General features: G+C 51.1%; 2 protein-coding genes across 2 annotated transcripts; one reads left to right on the top strand and one right to left on the bottom strand.

Annotated features, from left to right (window-relative positions):
- Positions 1-313: 313 nt before the first annotated feature.
- On the top strand, positions 314-5,014 carry ROM4 (rhomboid protease ROM4; the record flags this gene model as incomplete). Its single annotated transcript, XM_018781508.1, has 9 exons — positions 314-500; positions 884-1,245; positions 1,598-1,824; positions 2,044-2,458; positions 2,651-2,801; positions 3,169-3,227; positions 3,506-3,722; positions 4,195-4,367; positions 4,808-5,014. The coding sequence occupies 9 exons, from the start codon at positions 314-316 to the stop codon at positions 5,012-5,014; spliced, it is 1,998 nt and encodes a 665-aa protein (XP_018636544.1).
- A 1,281-nt stretch (positions 5,015-6,295) lies between these two features.
- On the bottom strand, positions 6,296-10,468 carry TGME49_268600 (DNA polymerase epsilon subunit B protein; the record flags this gene model as incomplete). The annotated part of the gene is made up of 6 exons (XM_002365512.1): positions 9,929-10,468; positions 9,615-9,685; positions 9,199-9,417; positions 8,375-8,695; positions 7,723-7,958; positions 6,296-7,223 (listed from the first exon to the last, which is right to left on the bottom strand). The coding sequence occupies exons 1-6, from the start codon at positions 10,263-10,265 to the stop codon at positions 6,296-6,298; spliced, it is 2,112 nt and encodes a 703-aa protein (XP_002365553.1). The 5' UTR covers positions 10,266-10,468.
- Between the last annotated feature and the right edge of the window lie 5,046 nt (positions 10,469-15,514).

The following is a 15,514-nucleotide window of genomic DNA, read 5'->3' as shown; positions in this document are numbered from 1 at the left end:
GTGCCGATTCTAGTGTATAGGGAACATGTGCCAGAAGAAAGACTGCGGTGGTCCTCCTCTTGCTCTACAACCTCAGGGCCATGGTAGGTATGTGGAGTGCGTTGTATGGAAAGAATAAATAACGCACATTCTTTTCTGCTGAAGCGAGAGAAACTTATTTGTGAACACATCTGTGCACGAAGGCTGAGTTGCAGTAGACGGGTGGTCACAGTACACGTGTCTCGAGCGCACTGGTCTCTTGTGATAGTCGGTTCAAGTTTCTTCGTACAAACTAGAGGGGGCTTCTGGTGGAATCAGGTGGATGGTGGCATCTATGCATGAGGCTTCCGAGGGTGAAATTTATTTTCCCGTTCTTGTGTTGACACTGCGAGTGGTCTTGGTTCAGGTGTGGACTTCGGCCGTCGTGATGGCGTCCCCTCACGGATCCGCGTCTCGGGCTGGATCGAACAGACGAACCGACGGCCTCAGCGTTAACCTAGGGCAGGACAATACTCTCAAACGTGAGTATTTGTCTCAGCAAAACACGAGTTCTCTTACGCAGTGTCGGAAGATTTGGATCCGTAGCAGCGGGTTCTGTACTCCCAAACTCTGATGTTTCTTGTCAAGCCAGTGCATGAGGATCAAGCTGGGCGCACGAGGACTCAACTGGTTCACACTCGCTGTGGTTCGGTCGCAGTCATATGAGATTATTAGTGGGAGCGAGTTTGCTCTTATCTCGGTGATGCGGGAGAATCGCACACAATGCAGCTCGCCTTTTGGCATGCTGCCTCAACGGACGTGGTTGAGTTCCATTTTTTCACTCCAGACGAAACCCTCGTGTCGGGGCCGCTGGACGCATACGAGTATTGACTCTTATGCGTTGTCCTTCCGGTTTCCTGAGCAGACGACACCCCGACTGAGACGGCTCCGAGCGCGTCGCCACCTCGTGTGGCACCCGCACCCATCCCGCCCAAGGGTGGACCTGCTGCCACTCCGGGTAAAGATGGAGCACTTGACAACAGGGGTTCACACGACAGTGTTCCGCCCGTTGCCGTTGCGATCCCAGGGAGAGAGGAGGTGAACGCTACCGCAAGCCAAAAGTCGGTGGTCGCTGGGGCGAACAGCCAGCCAACCCCAGGCACTCAATCTTCGAAAGCTCCCGCCTCAGACGTTGATGGCTCCAGCAAGCATGGCTCGCCTGAACATCCAGACGCCGGTTCGCCTGAGGTGAATGCCGAAGGCGTTCCAGTGGAGGAGGCTCTTCAGGTGAGGGATACTTGGCTGTTACCTAGGGCGCCCGGTGAAGAGCTGGCTGTGCTTCCCTATTTGCGTGGCAGGTTCTCATTTTCAGAGAACTTGTAAGTATCGTTGTCGCGTTTTGGTGGAGGGTAATACCGAAAGCGTTTTCTACCTGCCAACGCGCGCCACTCGAAAAGGCGAAATTCGTTCAGACACGAACAAGAACTCAGAAAATCGTTGTGCGCACAAGCCGTGAGACGCAGTCCTACAATGTCGAGATTGCATGCATGTAAGGGACGCGAGGAACGGTTTAGGATTACCGCCAGCATCCGCCTAGCAACTTAACTGTGCGTGTTGCATGACGCGCACTGCATGTCAGGCAATTGGTGACGATGACCCGTTGATCCACAACTTACCAGACGGAGTGGTCGGGCGTCGAGCACCGGCAAACCCTTTCAACTCGCCGATGTATGCAAAGTTGAGAGGAAAGAAGAAGAAGCACCGACCCAAGGTTCGGGATCCGAAGCTGAACAACAACCCTCTCAGAGGACGGCTTGTTGTGTGCATCAGCACGACCGCGCTTCTTTGCTGGATCTACATGTGGGAGTAAGTCCGGGTTCGACAGTCTTTTGCCGCGTGTTTCCGATTGCGGGATTTACGAGACGTTGGTTAACTTGGCTTCGCATGCTACGCCATGCCTTTCGTAGAGTCAGTTTTTCCATAGCTTGCCAGTCGAAACAGATTGCGGGTGCAAGCAGTACCGCATCATCGCAACACGCTGCTTTAGCATTCGTCTTTATTTTGGATAAATTGCACGTAACGCAGGTTGATCTATAACTTCACGAGCTTCAACGGTCGCTGCGTGAGCCCGGTTATGTACCCTGACTACAAGCTGCAAGAGGCGAAACAGCGACAGCCTTACGTCATTCGCTATGGATATGGAGGCTGCGAATACAACCTAGGATCTTTGGCGTACCCCCGTGCCTCCTTCGGAACATCCGCTGGTGACAAGGGGTGGCCAGTGGACCTCGTTCCCAACGGCAGTGCTGGATCTGCCGCGACGAGCTGGGACTCTCCGAACGCTCGCGTTCTGCGTCATTTGGGAGGTCTGGAAACGAACTACATTCGCGAGTACAGCGAGACGTTCAGGCTGTTCACGTCCATGTACATGCACGGAGGCTGGCTGCACATTCTTATCAACCTTTCTTGCCAGATTCAAATTCTGTGGATCATCGAACCAGTAAGTCAGGTGGCGCAACTTGAAGTCACGGGAAAGTCAGCCCTGTGACGCCACTTACTTAGCCTACACGAGCTGGGTCGTGTTTGCCACTGTCTCTTGGTGGAACCCAAATGCTGGCTGTGTGTGTATCCTGGCCGTCTGCATTATCTCATTTCGCGCCGCGACACTTGATTGTGCTGGTGCGCTTCACAGGATTGGGGCTTCCTGAGAACCACACTGCTGTTCTTCCTAGGAGGCATTTCAGGAAATCTCCTCTCAGCTGTTGCGGATCCTTGCAGCATTACAGTCGGATCGTCTGGTTCCATGTATGCTCTGCTGGGCGCTCTTATTCCGTATTGCGTTGGTGAGTTTTAAGTTTCAAGGACGTACGGCAGTATATGCGACTTTTGCAGCGTATCACTTGCTGCACGCATTAACCCTGATCACTTTGGAACCTGATTCTCTCGCCTACATAACCTCCAGCACTGTCATGTAGTATGTCACTCAAGGCATCCTGAAGCGCGGTTCTTTTGGGTTCGTGCTTGGAAACACAGTCGATGCGTTAGTATCTTTCTGATAAACATAGTTCATCGATGGATCTACCCAGTGCATCCGTGGTTTGCGCACGGGTCAGGGCGTCACTGCAGTCAGTAGAGCCTCTATGCGGTCGGCAGCGTCTCAATGTCACAATGTCATTCGCGTTTTCTCCTGAATTGTGTGTGTCCTGTCAGAATACTGGAAATCAATCCCTCGACCGGGCTGCATTCTCGTCTTCATGATTGTCGTTGTGGTAAAAGCTTCATCATTAACAGAGATCAAGAGGTCGCTGCAGAGCGGCATATCCCGTGGGAGACTCCGTTGTGTGGCGATGCTGGAAGCAGGAAGTGTTAGACGGCGAACGAACAGCGTCGGGGATTCTCCGTGAACTACACAGCGTGTGTCTAAAGTTGACCCTTGTTTCCCGAGATTGGTTACCCTTCCCAGTGACACTTAGAGGATCGACAACCCCTTGTGATTGAAACTGGTTTAAGTGTATAGAACCTTTTTGTTTTTGTATGCTGCATGCAGATAATAGGCATTTTGACAGGCATGGCAGGTTTCACGGACAACTACGCTCACATGGGTGGTGCACTGGGTGGCATTTTGTGGGGTTTTGCGAGCATTACGACAGTGTCGGCTTGCGACAAATGCACACTAGGTGAACGTATGGCGATGACCCCTCCGTTCAGTTGGTGTGTGCCGAAGGCTACTCAGCAGAAACTCCTGGAGAGGGCGAAGGCGAGAAGTAAGTGGTGCGCACTGTAGTCTACATTATGTATTCGCAACGATGGGACACGTAGTTCATGGACCTAGGTTGAGGCTGCGAGGCCTTTCCGATGGTCGACTTTGAGGGCCATCTGTCTCAGCAAAGAAATTCACACAGATTGTTTTCTGCTTCTCGCGTTACGAGTGGACAGAGGAGCGAGAGACCACGGACTGTTGAATGACGAAACCTTCCCCGCCTGAGCAACAAAAAGAAGCCCACGGTGGTTCAAGAAACTTTCAATTGTACATTGTATCCGCAATCCTTCGAGAATGACAGGCGTGTGCGAACAAGAATACAGATCCAGCATCTGAGGTTCCGTGCCTTGGAGCGTGTACGAGTTCTATCGCTACCTCCCGCAGCTCAGATATAATTCAAAGGTAAAACTCATGGTGAAGTGTTGCTTGTTCGAAAATTTTCGGGGGCATTGGTTGTACGGTTTTCGTGTTAACAGAGGCGGAAGCTATCCGGAGGCGAAAGCTTCAAGCGATTCAAAAGAAAAAGGCAGGAGGCGCCCGCGGTAAGGCCATGTACGCGGTGAAGATGCGTCTCCAGGAAGAAGGTAGACCTCCTTGCAAGATGAGTTTCAGGGAATGGGTCATTCGTGGCCTCTGTGCAGCTGCCCTGGTAAGTCGTAGTTCTTGACAGTTTTGGATTCTGTTGCGCTAAAAGAAGGTCGCTTCGTACACGGGTGTTACACTTTTGTTTTGTTTCATGGAGGCCGTGTGGGAGAAAGTACTTCTTGTGTCGCCTCTCAGCTTTTTCGTTTTTGCCAGTGCAGTGATACCGGCGGGATATGGAGCGTTTATTTTTCCCCTTTCGTGTTAGTTTCGGACACTTTCAGTAGCAGGTGCATTAGGGCTGATGTTACGAAAGTGAAATTTGGCTAACAACACGCTTTTGACTCTCCTTTGTCATACATCTGCTGGGTGTGTGGCCCTACGGTAAACAAACCAGCCGTGTGAAAAGGACTGGTAGCGGTGGCACGTTCTCGGCCGATCAGTATAATTGTGCAGCTGCTGCGTCATCTGTGCGTCTTTGGTGCTGTTTGTGTGGTTTGCCTTCAGTTCGCGTACTGGTTGATTTTGTTCCTTTACCTGCTCGATCCCTCACTGTACAAGAGTTACTCTCCGCCGGGCCAGCTGAAGTTCAGTGGCTGGCTCTATTGCAAGTGTGGAACGATCGTATACCAGGCGCCACAGACATACGGCAACCTGGGGCGTTTCTGGTGCTTTGGAAGCGAGAAGGATGCGCAGTATTATCTTGAACCGTAACGGGTAAACGATGAGAGACTGTCTCAATCGTTATAGTTGTCACGGAGCCTATTCCCCGACAGGCCGACTAGAGTGGATCAAGGTTGTTGCCAGGTTCCGCCTTAGTAGAATCAGGACGTCACTCGTGGTGGGCACTCCGCACCACGCTAATTTTTGTCCATTTTTTTTCCAGTTGTTTTCCAACTTCATTGACTTCGGGAGTTTCTGTGGATGGGCGCTCACGTTGCTTACTCAAATGTGGAGAGTAAGCTTTCCAACGTTACTGAACCCCTTCAGGTACCCGAATCGCATGTGAAATGTTCTTGACGCCGTGCACACCGGAGAAACTAGTCAGTGAACGTCCTTGTGTTGATACAATCTGGTGTGCGTTGTCGCTGGCCTCATGGAGTGTCAGTCCTCGCAAAGGCGTCCAGTCGTCTCACCACGTTGAGCGGAAAAGGTGGCGTTATTGCTGTTTGCCGCTCGTGCATTCATCCGTTTCTTGCTGGTCAGGGGAAGGACTTTTCTTCCCCTGTGTGTGGCACTGGACATGTCAACTGATTTTCCCATTAAGATGCCACAGGATGCGTATCATTCACATGTTTTGAAGTTTCCCTCACTAGGCACGACACGGCGCTGTAGGTCGGCCACGCCAATCAGACAGCCTGATCACTGTTTTTCCGTCAGCCAATAAATTTTCTAGAGATCTGATAGACAGTTGCCTTACGAAGGAAACGGGGAGGGTGATTTATTCGGAAGCTGTAACGTAATATGCTCAGAGAGCCGTACATATCAGGAGTGCTCAGGCAACCCTTCTACGTTGGAAACTTGGCTGACATGGTTCTTCGGATACCCCGAGTGACACACAGGCCGGCGAGCTCACTCGCTAACTGTGGCGGTGTTGGAGCACGCATAGTCTGGCTCAAACGCTAGAGTGAAGCGGAAATACGATCTAGCATTGTTAGCCTTTAACCGTCTTATGATTCACACCGGTGACAAAGAAATGCCGCAAGTTATACAATTAATAGCACCCGAAGCGACAGACACTTGCACCATCCGCAGTTAACGCACTAGAATGTGTAGCGTTCGGACAGACAGGTTATTCCTATGTGTTGACTGTGCCCTGTGGAAGTTATTCTTTAGCGAAGGTTCTGGCCTGCCTTCACTCACCCACTAAAATAATAGAAGGCAACTGGGTAGACAGTGCGTTTCCTTTTGCCTACAGCCTTGGCGAGCAGAACCATTACCACTTCATTAGCAGCCGACTTGCATACACCATCCGAACAGGCAGTGAAAGACTTCTTAGGCCAACGCATAGGAAGAATGCCGCACAGTGACGCGCGTCTTCAGAGAGAGTGGTTGAGCGTCTTCGCCTTCGGGTTTTCTCCCCATGGTTTCATCGTACGCCTTATCTTTAATGTCTGCTTCCATGCTCTCGTTTCCCTCCTTCGCCGGTGGAGGCTGGATGTAGATGCTGGTCCACTCCGCACGCGCCGAGGCCTCGCGTACCAACTTAGGACTGAACGGGAGAACAAACAGGCGCTCGTCTGCAATGCAGGCGAATGCCCCTTGTTGCGAAGGGTCGGTCCCTCCGGAAACGTTTGCATCCGAAGGGAACACAACGATGTGCGGGATGGAGTCCTCGCCGTCTTCGGCCACATCAAACATGCGGGGCGGAAAACGCTTAGGGTCAACTGGAAGCGTGGACGACGCCCCACTGGGAAACAACGTTCGCTGCCGGAGAAGAGAAGAGCAGCAAGCTGCAATCAAATCTTGGTGAGAACCGATGCAGCTCGGATAGGCCACCTGCGCTCCGATTTCCATGAGAGGATCTTCAGCAGTGACGAGAAGTCGCAGCTCGTTGACATAGAGGAAACAGGGGTTCGGCAAAAAGGAAATCTGTTGTCGAGCTGAAGCGGGAAGGCCAATGAAAGGGTCAGAGGAGACAAGGTCGGAAGAGTAGGGGGGTTGGGGAAGAGGATGAGGGTGCGCGACGTCTGCAGTGCTTGGCACTACAAAGACACGTGTTCGCGTTCCTGCCAGGCGGGAGGCCACCTGTCTGAAGAACGCAGTGTACGTCCAGTCCACGTCGGGAAGGCCAGCGACGGCAGCCGGGGAGGATACACTCAGACTGATCAAAGCGGAAGCCGGAACGATGGGGCCAAAAAGAATGAGAATATGGGGTACTTCTTCGCGAACACGATCCAGGAGTAGATCTAGCTCCAAGTTGCTGCGTTGCACAATGCGCACAACAGAAAAAGGACACATGCACATCCACTTTGATTCCCTGGCCTTGAGCCGAGTTCCCGTCATTGCCTCCAGAATTCGTGATTTCTCTAGGAAAAAACAGTACGACCTAGCAGATTTCGAGAAAAAAATCTGGTCAAGAAGACGTTGACAGGTTTTTCTATCGTCCAGACGGATATCCTCGTCGAGTAAGAGGGACGACGCACGATATGCGTTCGGTGTGCGACGAACGATACCGGGAGACAAGCAAAAAACGCAAAATAGACACTGGACATTTTCATCGACTCAGATCAGTGGTGAAACTCTCAAGGATACCAGAGACAACTATGCAATCAAGTTCATACCTGATATATCAAAATGATAAACCGAACAGGAAAACTGTTAAGGTTCGAAGAGCAGAGTTAATGTTCAGCCGCTTGCACACGTTCTCGGAGACAGTTCTGTCTCGTTTCTCACTCTTCACCTGTGTTTTTTGTCCTCACCGTGACATTGTGCCCGTCTTTAGAGGCACGAGGTTCTGGGCGGAGGCAAGCATAATATGCACCGGGTTTCCTCGATAGCAACTGGCAACGGTGCGCGATTCGCATCTCTCTTTGGAGAGACCTTCGTGGCTCAAAACAGGCCCGAGAGGCACCGAAAGCACGTGACGAGACGTCGGCGACGGCAGCGGGGGACCACCATGGAAAGAGGACACGGACAACTTGGTGCCGAACTCCGTCTGAAGGACACCATTTCAAACCCCAACCAAGTAGACCACAAGCAATGCCCTTCCAGCAGGGGTCGGAGGTGGCGCCGAATACACACTTCTCGACAGGGTGTGTGTGCAACATCACATGCAGGCTCCGTGACGGAACCGCCAGCACGCTGGAACGCCATCCCATTCAAGTTGCGACGACTTCGCCACAAAGTGGTAGCAGCCCCTTGCAAGATGAATTTGCCCTTCCTCTGATTTCGCAAACTTCACAAGCGCATGTGGATGCCGTATACCTGAGTGTTCTCACTGTGATCCCTGGCTTGGTGTTAGCAGAGACGGTATCGGAAGCTAGACGCGCACTCGCCTGTGCTGCGGGTCTTTTGGTCTCCTTTGATCTGGGATGCAACTGTAAGTTCATCCACAAAGCCTACACTGCCTACCTTTCGAAGGACACCACGCACCGCTATTAACATGCCTGGGTAGGCACAGATCTCCTCAGTTCTTCCATCTCTGCAGACAGGCGTGGAACCATTCTCTCCCTCTCCAGTTGCCGCCGTCCGTGACTCCTGCGCGTAAGTCGAAGTATCCTCGCTTTGTCGTCGCCTGGCGGATTCTTTCAACTGCCTATGCTGACGAGTGAGCGTCTCTTCCGTGTAGAGAAGTTGGACAGATTCTCTGTTCCCCGCGACGTCATCGAGAACCATGGAGACAAAGGAGAAAGGCCGGCCTTCTCCTCCGGCGAGCTGGCCTACCCGCACGACCTGCACGGAGGAAGATATGCGAAGGCCCGAAAGTGACAGAGTCGTCGCATGCTACACGGGATTTAAACACGCTACTGCAGGGAAAAGACGGCATGCCAGAAGTCTGGAGGCGGAGAGCGAAAAGACGTTCTTCAAAGAGAAGTCCTGCTTTCAAGGGCAGCCAAAAACGTTTCTCAGGATTCAAGACCGACGACGCAGAAGGGCGTGTTTTTGCAGCGCTTTACCAGCCGATCGCTCTAAAAGGATGCAAGGACTGCACTGACTCCCCCGTGTCTTAACGCGTAAACGATGACACAACAGGCACCCCTGCCACCGAGGGTGGTAGAATATGCTGAATCGCAACCCTGAACGTACACACGGGGCAGCCGACAGCAGTCTCGACTCACAACGTCCATATTGCAGTACAAACACATTCACGTTTAAAACACCTGGAGACACTGTCACGCAGATGTTTCGCTTCTGAACATGCACTTCGGGGAGCACGAGCGTCGATGTTGACACACCTGCGGCACTTGGGCGGGGGACTGTGTCGGTGCTTCGTTCGGAGGTACATCGACAGAAGCAGCCATGTTTGCGATCATGCGTCTCTTCAGGATCTGAAGTCGCCTCTGTTGCCAGGCCGAATGGTCCTTTGCAGTCGCATCCATCCATTCTGACTGTGGCGCTTGTGAAGAAGGGCCAGGCACTCCCGATCCAAAATCAAACGAAGCAGATATCTGGACCTACGAAACACACAGACACACAAAGTACAAGCACCTCCAATTGATGATCAAGTGTGCGAGACCGGCTGCACCGACGCAACTTTTTTCAGGCGGCTCCGCTGGGACAAAGCTAAGATGCGGACTCCAACAGAGTGCGCAGCAGTCAATCGATCGTAATTCTGCATTACATCGTTCCACTCAAGTCACGTGCGACTTACTGCTGCTTTGTTGTCGCATCGGTAGCCTGGCTTCTTCTCCACCTCGGAGTTGAAGAGAACCCGCTCCGTTTCTGACATGACATGGCAGGGGAAGTAGGAAACACTGTTTCGATCAGAGAACCCAAGAACGATGGGGCGTCCTCTGGGCAGCTGCTACTCATGCGTTGACACACGGATTTGTGTATTTGTTCTTGGACCGGATCATCTGCATCAGCACAAGCATAAAACGGCATTCCGCACAATGCGTTGGAAATCACGCATTATTTTTATATGCTGGTGGAGTAGGTTACACATGCTCCGTTATACGGGTTCACCTTTGTATTCGCCGCGCGTGCGTAGCCACGGCTGTGTCGCTTTGGTAAGGGACTTTAAGTTCTTTTTGTCCAATCCAGAAGTTTGAGATGAGGCTGCTGGGCTCTCCGACGCCGAGATCTTCAAACACTCTTCCACTTTCTGAGCGAAAACAACTGAGTTCCCTGCGTCATCGCCTTTTGTTTGTGAGCTTTGGCAAGCCATCAGGAGCTCCGTCCACGAAGGTGCATTGTAGGCGAGAGCCACTGGAGACGAACTCGGCGGTTGCGTTAGCATAGAGTGAAGAAGCACAGGAAGTGCCTTCACATCGACGCCTTCGCGTCTAGTTGAGGATTCCATGGTGACGGGTGAACACTGGACAGTCGAATTTTCGTACAACGTTTTTCCGGGGCACTCGTGAGGTTCGCAGCAGGTAAGGGGGGGGGCATCGATAGGGAATCACAGGGGCGCTTTAAACAAGGAACGTCATAGTCCATCCCATCCAAGATGATTCTCCAGCGTTGGGCTGAAGTTCTGGCAGGAAAAGGGCATTTGATGAGGCGTGAGAAAATCGTGGCTAAAAAATCGGCTGCTTTTACAAGACTTCGTCCACCCCCCTTTTGGAGTTTGTGACTTGCCAGCAATGCTTGCGCACACTGTCCGAGAGGGAAACGGGGCTGGACGGTGGTGTCTTCTGATTTAAACTGCTTTTCGCAAGCGATCAACAGGAAAAGAAGCTGTCGCAAAAGTCAGCTTCCTGCCACAAGTTGCGCAATGTACGCATTTTTCTTCCCAGGGCTTTATGATATAGAAGTGAATCTGGTTTATTCACGGAAGTCGTCTCCCGTCAGTTTCCTTGCATCTCGCTCCGTGTGCAATGGAGCGCCGGGTATTCCCGGAGTAAGGGGACGCCGAGCTAAGATTTCTGGTTGAGCCCTCTTGACGGACAAAAACAGAGAGCAACGACCACCGAAAAAAAACGTGGTGTTAGAGTGGTAGAACACTCAACGGGTTGAGGATGCCTTCTTCGAAAGGCTTCCCCCAAGAATTGTTTTTTCTACGTCCTACAGATGACCCTCATGAGCAAGGGCTGTTTGAAATGGTCTGAGTAAAAATCTCATACCCGATTATCCTTCAGGTATGTTGCTGGTTCCTCTGATGGACCTGAAGAACAAACAAATCCTGGTTACGGCAACTTCCTGCATTGGACCCTGTGAACTGCAGGCGCCGCGATGTTTATTTGTTTTCGGCCAGTCTTACCGCGGCAGGGCGTTAAATTAATAGTCAGACTCCCCCACCCTGTCGATTTGGTCCTTTTATCTCAACAATTCATTGACAACTACAAAAGTGTAGAACTCATATATCGCGCAAGCAACGCTGACCTGCCAGCGGGTCCTTACGACAGATACAGAAAGGCCTGTTTATTGCTGACTGAAATGTCTTATTGGGAACCCTTGTGCCACTGGTGTAAGAGATACATGTCTGCATAAACCCGCGGCCGTGAACTTTTTCTGTATGGAGATGCTCGTCCTAAGTAGCCATAGTGGTACGGTGCATCTGAAACAGTCGGGTGACCGACCCGGAACTTTTTACTGCTTGAGAGGATTGAGAAGTAGTGCGATATAATTCGCGTGAGGGTCTTCTTGTACAAAGCTGGCAATGCTGAAATCAGTACTGACACTGGTCCGCGGCATTGCTGACGCCAAGCTCTGACCAAGAAGAAAAGCTTATATTTTAGTACTTACACAATTTAGGGGAACCCCTGACGCCGCAGCGGTATGAGGCTGCGGTACCTGTTTTACTGCCCCAACTTCTCCAGTCTTTCAGAGTCGGAAGTTCCAAAAAAGATGCGACAGCCTGCTTCGAATGACAAGGACTATCCAGCTGATGCCTTTATTCGTGTCTACGGTGGTCAACACTCTTCTGGCAATGACTCGGACGGGATTCTGTGGAGCTGAGGACCTACCTGTTTGCGATGGTGGTTTGCATGCCAACAAGAATTAGGAATGTGCTACATACATTGAGGTTTCGCATGAAGGCCGATAGACGGAAGAAGATTGTGTGAATAACTCGTAACGAACTCTCCGTGCGGAAATATTGATGTGAAATGGAACAGACACAACCCTCGACGCGAAACAAGTTATCTCAACCACACTGACTCTCTGATAATTGGTTCTCTGAAAGCCCACAACATTTTAACAAATCAACTTTTTGCGGGAAACATACGGCTCTGTACCGAACCATTAAGCTCGCTACGGAAGGCTGGTCACTCTCGGCGCTTCAGATACTGACCAGCCCTCGGAAATAGAACAAACTTTCAATCGATGGAGCATCGTACAATTGCTCGGCCGTCGTCTCTAAACTCGTCGGCACTAGCCTTCCTGCCGTCACCATTAGCTCCCAGTTCCATTTACCTGGATTCCGCATTGCGCACATTGCTTTAGTGAATGCATTTGCACATATCCAGACAGGAATAGCAATGATCGTGGAGTGTCTCTCGTGCACGACTGCCGCAGGAGCAAAACTTTTTTCCCACTTCGGCATACACGCAGAGATTTTTTGAGGACTGTGTGCAGCATTTGCTATGTGGGTCCAGCCAAACGATTTCCTTGTGCGGACTCAAGGCAACTTTGGCAGTGGTGATTCTTGACTGGATGGCTCCTGGGTTCTGCAAGCATGTGGCTTAAGCTGTTTTTGCCTATGAGCAATGCATATGCAACGGCGGGCACTTGGTGGGGGGTGTGGACTATTGTTTCATCTTGTAGGAAGAAGATTAACTAGCCGGGCAGCCCAACGTATAAGTAACCCGATTCACGTGACACGGCGACTGAAGCCCGGCTCAAGTGGGAGTTTGTTTCAGTATTAAGCGGCGACAGCAGAGAGTACTGTTTTACTTATATGGATCGATAGACTTATTCGGGACGTGACCTCGGTGGTGTGGGAACGCGCACAGCGATCCCGGGTAGGCTTAATTGGGGGTCTGGATCATCCGCACAATATGCACTCGTGCTGATGCTCATTCAGTCGGTACCACCTGGATCTCAGGCTGATGCATGGAACAAAGAAAAGAAGAGCTCCATAACAAATCGTGTTATTCACCTTGTATGTGCTCCGTTTGTCACAGCTGATCAGGTGGGGTGTCAAACGCTTGACACGGAATGAATCAGTCCGAGAGATGAAATGGCCCCGGAAAAGCCAGATGCGTTGCTTCTTGTGTCAAATAAAGCAATCGAACGGACACATGGAACATGAGCAGCACGCTATGCTCGCATACCATAGGGAGGTATGCAAGGTTTCCGTAGTTGCCAGTGTCTTCTGAAGGGCACCGTGAAATCAAACACTTTGAGAAACGCAGCCGCAGCACCACAGGCGACCCTCCGGACACAATGTTGGCCCATGGATGCAGAAGCAGACGAGTGCGAAATGCACCAGGACTAACCAGAATACTTCTCCGATTTGCTCAGCTCCTACAGCTGCCGCCGCCTATGCCATTACTCATCATAGACCGCTGCAGATCTATAATTACCTGCCGCGTGACAGGCGGAGCACCACTGGTTGTAGACCGAGGCACCATCGTACTACATTCAGCTGAAAGGTGGTGGTGCTTACAATGAGTCTCGATGCAGCCGATCGGCGGCACGCGGATGCGCCGAAAATCACAAGGAGCTTGTTGACAAGCAGTGGGTCCCCGCATAATACTCTTCGAAGGATTCCCGGTACCTGCACTCGGATTTCCCGAACTATTGGACTATGATAAATTTTGATTCCGATCGTGCTTGCATGCGACAGCTCGGGCAGCGCGACGCTAAATAACAACCGGCACACTGCGGTAGCTTGATTCATGACCCTTACAGCGTCCAGGAAAGAGGGCCAACCCATAAACATAGTTTGTTTCGCTAACGGTGTAAGCATCTTCGCAGGAGAGGTCAGAGGACAGTGTTATTGGTTGCATTCTCCAGAATTATAAAACAGACGTGGACCGTGTTGCCTGTGGGCTGGTTGAACGCATGTGTTTGTGGCGAGGCCCATGTTTACCACCCACCAGAGTCATTAAGAGTCGCCGACATTTCCCTCCGTTGGTGCATTTCGGAATCGATCTGATTCTCTTTCTGGAACGTTGATTACTCATTAGCGCACCGCGACCGCCCTTGTTAGGTGCATGCATAGCGATTGGGATTGTGCGCTCTTCAGTGCAAATCTCACTGTGCGACGTTGAAGACGGCACAAATCATCAAATGATGGCAGCTAGGAAAGACGAAGTAGAAGAGAATGACATGTCTCTTCTGCCCATGAAAGTGAGGCATACGGATATGCCTCATCATCTGCTGCTCCGCGTGCAAAAGATCATCACACTTGCACTTCGGAAACATTCCTTGGAAAAAGACATTGCATCCGACATCAAGGACTATTGCGATCGAGATGCGGTTTTAAACTCTTCAAAAGAAGGTGCATGGCAGTGTGTCGTAGGATCCAAGTTCGCTTGCTCTGTAACTCAATGTGCCGACTGGATCGCATTTATAGACATACTAGGGAGCCAGCAAGCAGTGCTCGTGTTCCGGTCCCGGTAGTTTACGTGCCTTGTAATTCACGCTAGAGAAGGAATGAAGCTGTGAATTGGGCCAGATTCTGGCACGCGAACGCACGATGCCTTTTTTTATCCTCATAAGCAGCTCGGCACGCACTTCTGAAAGAAAATACAATATTGAGTGCTGTCGTTTGTAGTATGCTGACGGTGAGTCTTTCTGAGCATGTCACTTCAAGTCGGTATGGGAGGCCTGAAATGATGAACGTTTGCGATGAAGCTGTGCAGCGACGTCTCACTTCCCAAAACTATTGAGTTAATGAAAAAATGCCCAGCAACTCAGAAGTCCAATATGTGGTCTGTCGGCGTAAGAAGTGTTCCACGATGCAGCAAAAATCATCCTCAGATACCACACAGCATCCTTGAACCTTCACGCTCTGTGGCTCGATCCATCTCATGTAGGGCGTTTCAGAATTTGGCGAAACCCCTTTCAGACACAAGCTCTTTACCGACGGACCGGTTAAATCGACTGCACATTGCGTCCTTCGAGGGAGCAGTCTGAAAAACTTCGTTTGTGTTTCTTCAGCAAACGACTTGCATCCACGCACAAAGGCTGTCGGGGCTCCGCCCACCAAAGAGTCTCAAGTACAACTGCAAACTGCCACAATGTGGATAGACAAAGTGAACATTGAGTGCAAACATAGACTGTAACATTCGCTGACGACGCGGATCCTCTGTCAAGGCATATCTTGCATGTGTATGGGAACAACGTAGCAGGTTATCGTGGAGTTACAAGGATTAGTCAGCATGAAGCCTGGGCTGCGAACAGAAAATGTCATTCTAGCCTGCCTGTGAACGTTGTTGGGCCTGAAGTATACGTTTATCCGCTCAGGACTTTTAATGCGATGTGCAGACATTTGAAACCAAACTTTGTTATGTGCCTTTTCAGACACACCTTTGAGAAGATAAACACGTGTAACTGGGAAACGCACAATTTAGAGGACTCCGCTGCGGGATACAAGCACCGTGTGCTCCTGTCGCTCGTTTAGGAATATACTTGCTCTTGCGATCCGTTGGACGAATAGCG

This window comes from Toxoplasma gondii, chromosome VIII (assembly GCF_000006565.2).
Source record: "Toxoplasma gondii ME49 chromosome VIII, whole genome shotgun sequence".
NCBI classification, from domain to species: domain Eukaryota; phylum Apicomplexa; class Conoidasida; order Eucoccidiorida; family Sarcocystidae; genus Toxoplasma; species Toxoplasma gondii.
The sequence above is the reverse complement of the archived record's forward strand: the minus strand, read 5'-3'. Positions and strand labels throughout refer to the sequence as shown.